The sequence below is a fragment of the Gossypium arboreum genome, chromosome 12 (assembly GCF_025698485.1).
Source record: "Gossypium arboreum isolate Shixiya-1 chromosome 12, ASM2569848v2, whole genome shotgun sequence".
Classification (NCBI taxonomy): domain Eukaryota; kingdom Viridiplantae; phylum Streptophyta; class Magnoliopsida; order Malvales; family Malvaceae; genus Gossypium; species Gossypium arboreum.
This window is the reverse complement of record NC_069081.1, coordinates 103,657,129-103,662,730: the sequence shown is the minus strand read 5'-3', so window position 1 is coordinate 103,662,730 and position 5,602 is coordinate 103,657,129. Positions and strand designations below refer to the sequence as shown.

The 5,602-nt window shown below is 33.4% G+C and overlaps 1 protein-coding gene across 1 annotated transcript; it reads right to left on the bottom strand.

Annotated features, from left to right (window-relative positions):
• Positions 1–819: 819 nt before the first annotated feature.
• Positions 820–5,121, bottom strand: LOC128285493 (uncharacterized). Its single transcript, XM_053022968.1, has 2 exons — positions 4,545–5,121; positions 820–1,094 (listed from the first exon to the last, which is right to left on the bottom strand). Exons 1-2 carry the CDS (start codon positions 5,098–5,100, stop codon positions 820–822), a joined length of 831 nt encoding a protein of 276 aa, XP_052878928.1. The 5' UTR covers positions 5,101–5,121.
• Between the last annotated feature and the right edge of the window lie 481 nt (positions 5,122–5,602).

Below are 5,602 nucleotides of genomic sequence, written 5' to 3'. Positions count from 1 at the left end.
CCAATGGCTTACAGTATATAAATGTGTCTCGACATTGTTTAAAACTCTAGAACAGACTCTTAAACACTTGGCATCCACGGAGCAATCGATCGTTGTAGTACATAGGTATTGTTTCAAGGTCTGTTATGCAACCTGGGACATATCTCTCCAGCACCTGACACCACTGCCACACTTCATTATATGAAGCGTCCCACCTACCATGTCTTTTCCAACGCCTTCTGCTTAGCTATCTAAACCTTGCGGCAAGAGGGTGTGTACTTCAATTGGCTACGAAAATTGGCAATTAAGACCGGCACTGAAGTCTTCGGATCCGCCTTCACCGTCGGTAGTATTAAGTTAGCTAACATATCTGAATCCATATTGGGATGATCTTGTGAAACACTTTTCAACGAAGTATATTAAATAATGTAACATTACGTAATAACAGTATTATTCAAAAACCCTAAACACCTAGTGATATTTTACCGCCAACACATGTATGTGGATCTTTGTACTTTTTTTATCTCCCACAAGCTTGTCCTTTTCCTTAATGAGGCTATGATTTTCCATGAACATGTACCGTCTTGCACTACACACTTGGCCTCAAACTTGTCGGATTTGGATTTAACCACGTTGTAGTTAACCCCGTTCATGATGCTATGTTGTTTCAATGCACCAAGAAAACTATCCTTATTGGAAAACTCCCTACCAACTTCTATTTCACCCGAATCTAATGACGAACTTGTACGGTCACTCCTTCTGTGTGGTAGATCTGAAAACTCCAACGTATCATCTTGAGATAGATCGATGTATATAGGCTGGAGGCGAGTATGCTCTGAATCATGGATCTTCTTCTTCTTCATTTGAACCCCCTTCAACATCTTCAAATATGGTTAGAAGAGGCTCTGGTTCAGAAAATAATCCAACCTCTACACCATCGGGGCTGGGCTCTCGAGGTGGATCCACATTGGACTCATCATTCGACCCACCATCATCTGCAACGAACAAGGTCCCCTCGTCGTTAGATGTTGTAGGGAGTACTTTATCCCTTCTTTTAGATGTTTCATAACGTCCCCAATCCAATGTAGATTGCCAACCACTAGAAGTTGATGTCACTCTTCAGTACGTATTTCCAATATTAAACATCAACCCACCGAGGTGCATGTCCCATCCACTAACGGAGTGTCATGCAGGGGTTTTATATTCCATACTGCTACTAAACACGTGCGCTTCCGTGTTTTGCCACCCACTAACGGAGTGTCGGGCAGGGGTCGTGTATTCCTCTCAAACAGCATTTGATGTTGAAGTCTCGAATACATCATTTAAAATGAAAATTGTACATATAACTTAAGATAAAGTGACCCACTAGCAAGATGAGTCTACACCATTGCCTCCAAGCTACGAGAACCTTTGATGTCGAATGAGTCATATCTCACAGGATCAACCGAAGTACAAAATCGATACTTAATAGACAAAACTTTCATTGGCATTGTTCCAAAGATTTTACGCCAAATTCTTTTACGAAATTCTGTCAAATCTATGTTCTGGTTAAAAAGCAGTCGCGCTGTGTTCTCCGATAAAAAACAACACCGCTCTCAGTGTCTCGGACCTTGCCATCATAGTAAATAACAGCAGTAATATGTTCACTCATCTTCAGTTTCTATTTTACTTTAGCCTCAATTTCTCTTACTGTAACTTATGCAACCTGAGGATGAAATTTGGCTCATTTATAGTCTAACGCTTTTTCAAATACTACTGTAGTAAAAAAGTGTCCACGTGGGAGCTTTTTCTGTAATTTTGCTGACAGTGCATCTTGCTTGAAGCATTTTGACACTTTTGTTCAGAAACATCTTTTCAAAATTATTTTTTCAGATACTACTATAGCAAAAGAGCATCCACGTTGGAGCATTTTTCCGTAATTTTACTGGCAGTGCATCATTTTTGAAGCGTTTTTGACACTATTTATTCAGAAATATCTTTTCAAAATTATTTTTTCAGATACTACTGTAGGAAAAGAGCTTCCACGTGGGAGCTTTTTTCCGTAATTAATAGTTAATTTAATTAATAAACCCTAAAAACCCTAAGCCCTAATTTAATTGATTTTTTAATTTAATAGTTAATTTAATTAATTAACCCTCAATCCTAATTTAATTGATTTTTTAATTTAATAATTAATTTAATTAATTAACCCTTAACCCTAATTTAATTATTTTTTTCCTTAAAACATTAAAATCCTAAACCCTAAAAACCCTAAACTAAACCTTAACCCTACACCAATCAAAAAAATCCTAACCCTAAAAAAAGGGCAAAACACGTCCCTAGGGGAGCGTTTTGTTGACACGTCCCCTGACTTCATGCTGACGTGGATGCACTTTCGGGGGAAATCGCCCTTTCCGGTAAATAATCAAAAAATCGACCCATTTCGATAAATAATGATATAAAAGGGCTTTTTTTAGTAAATTGCCCATTATTAAACTTGAATCCTACTTCATGTTTAGTCTTATTTCTTAACTGTATATATTTATTTCAGGCTCAACTTATATATTTTTTATTAGCTTACATATTTACTCAATTTTTTATTAACTTATTTAACGTATAGTTCTCAGCACATTCCTCTTAGTCTGTGTATAACAATTAATACTGTAGGCAAGTCTCAATATTAATATTTTAATTCATTTCACCCTTATTAAACTCTAATAAAATGACTTAGATACACGAAACCATTAAGCCTAATATACATTTCTTATTTAACATATGGCATAAGTAACATTCAGTAATTCAATAATTAAATCATATGTATAGTATAAAATAATTTAATAAGGGTGATAATTGAAAGAAAATTCTAGAACTAATAAGTAAAACTCATTTAATTTTTAAATAAAATTAAAGGACTAAATCATAATTTTAGTAAAATATTATAGTAAAACCTTTTGTAGAATCGAGAGTAAAATTATGGAATTATCCAAATAAGACTTAATCATGCAAAATTTCAAGTCAATTCATAGCATTTAGGGATTTCAATAACATAAAAATCAAGACTCAATTGCAAAGATAACAAAATAAGCCCAACCTGCATATGACACATTGATACCTATACATAGGGGTGAGAAAAATCCAATTCGATTCGAAAAACTCGATAAAATTTTTAAATTTTGAATTAAATAGTTTGAGTTATTTGAGTTAATCAAGTTATTTGGGTCAACTCGATAAAAAAAATAAGTTTTTTGGTTTAACTCGAATGTGAATTACAAAATTCGAGTTATCCGAAAATCCGAATAAGAAAAGGAAAAACTACGTCATTTTGATAAATGTTTACCTTTTCTAAAGTTAAAAGTCAAAACCATTAAGTTAAAAGGTAAAACTATGTTGTTTTGATAAATGTTTATTAATTAAGTTAAAAGGCAAAACAATTATATTGTTTATGTTGTTAAATAATTTTATACTTCGTTTCCTAGTTAAAAAATCGGTTCATGTAAGCGCAACATTGAGTACAAATAATAGGATTCATTAACTCGACTCGACTTGACTCGAAATTTTTTGACTCGATTCGATTCGATTCGAAAAAAAATTCAAATTGAGTTCAGTTGCTAAAATAGGATTCGTCAACTCGACTAACTCAAAATTTTTTGACTCGATCCGACTCAACTCGATCGAATAATCACCCCTACCTATACATATTATTTCGTGTTTTTATTCCAATTTTTCCTATTCTAACATATCATATATCATATATAGATTATACCAATCATGCTTAGTTAGAGTAAAACATACATGAACACACTTTAATAATTATGGTATTCAAACTTAAATCCAACCAATCAATCAATCAATCAACCGCAAATCCAATTCTTCTTACCATCTTTTGTCCTCTTCTTTAATATAGTGAAATCTTTTTTTGCCCATAATTTTTTATCCACTTTTGAGGAGTTTTTTCACGAAAAATTTACGTATTCGTTCTTTTTGATTCTATTCTATTTACTTGTTTATTGCATACACGGATTACACATTCGAACTCAAAATTTTTTATGGACTTCATCACAAACCCAAAAAAAATATATTTTTAAAAGATTTTTCACAAAGTTGCCTATTTTGAGCATCACCGACTTTGAGATATCAATTTTGAGCATCACAACAGTGCTAAAATTTTCATTCAAACTCAAAATTTTTTCTAGAATTCAACGGAAACCAAAAAATTATATTTTAAAAAGATTTTTCACAATTTGAAAGATAATTCTGTAGATGATTTGATCATACCTAGCAAAAAAATTAATAACAACTCTCCGGTTTATATTTTCTTAAATTCTTCAAACTAATAAATTGGTTTCGAGGAAGCTGTATATATACAAACAAAAATAATATAGTATATAACTGAAAAAAGAGAGAGAGAGGAATTTGGCGAATCCATTTGTAATCTGATATTTTGATCTAAAATCTAGCCTTCTCACTTTGACAATGGTCACAGAAACAACAGTAGAATCAAAATCATATAAAACAATCAAGCAACACGGATATGATATTGAATCCCAACTTACTCCCACCATTTTAGAGCTTAATTTTGGTCTTACAAATCGACTCAACGCTTTGAGATTGGATAAAAAGGGTGATATCACATCTGCTAGGAACCGATGCCTGAATCTTGAAAACCTTAAATATGGTCACCTTCCCATGCATCGTCGCATCCGTCGACAAGTTGACGGAACCCGCCAAAACATCCGCCCAAAACGAAGCGTTTGCAATCAACCGATCCATCATGAAAGCCGCTACAGTGCTGATGTTGAGCTTCCCATGTGCGGGAACCCGCGCTTGCTCGATCGGAACCGTGCCAACCACATCCCCACGATAGTTTACAAAAGCCGTCGCGTTCTTGAACTTGAAGCTCCCATAATTACGGTTGTCAATGGCGACGATCATCGCTACCGAGACGTTAACGTTTGCTGTGCTTAAATTCGAAATCCCTCCTAAACCAAAACCAATGTTTCCGAGGCCCTGAGGGTAAATTGTGATTTCTGGGTCCTTGGGTTTGAAAACAGTAAAGGCCAAAATAGTGAAAATTATAGCAATCATAACTATGAAAATTGCAGTCACCCCACAGCATATTTTGAGACCTCGAGAAGTGCCCATATTGAGATGACTGCAAATTATGATGATAATTCCAATTAATCTGGAAAAATTGAGTATTTAATAGCAACAACTAAAGAAAACAAACAAAAGGATGTGCTTAATTTTGTTAGATTTTGAAAGTTGAATGCTTTTGGACTTCGTCTCGAAATTTATTTTGTTTGGAGCTCTTCTTGCGAATTCTAGTAGTACTGGTTTATTAAAATTTGAATCCTAGTTTGATTTTAATAGGTTTTGGATTTTAATTCCTCTTACGATTTTATTAAAATATCTTTTATATAAATATCAAAGTATTTCTTCTCTTTTTATATTTTCAATAAAAAAAAACTATCTAGGTTTTGCATCTTAAATTTTTAAATACCAATACATCATATTTTAATTTTTATATAAATATATTTGTTATATAATTTTTTTATCAACATCATCTGGGTATCATAAAACTTGTGTATAATACAAGCAGCGTGTCATAAACCTGTTACTTACCAAGGCCTAAAAGTCCATCCAA

What these genes read in the sequence shown, in the direction of transcription:
- LOC128285493 (XM_053022968.1), bottom strand. Translation starts at nt 5,100, where the DNA reads ATGGGCACTTCTCGAGGTCTCAAAATATGCTGTGGGGTGACTGCAATT. An exon ending in TCAAAGCGTTGAGTCGATTT is followed by an intron (nt 1,095 to 4,544) that starts GTAAGACCAAAA and finishes CGTACTGAAGAG; the next exon opens with TGACATCAACTTCTAGTGGT.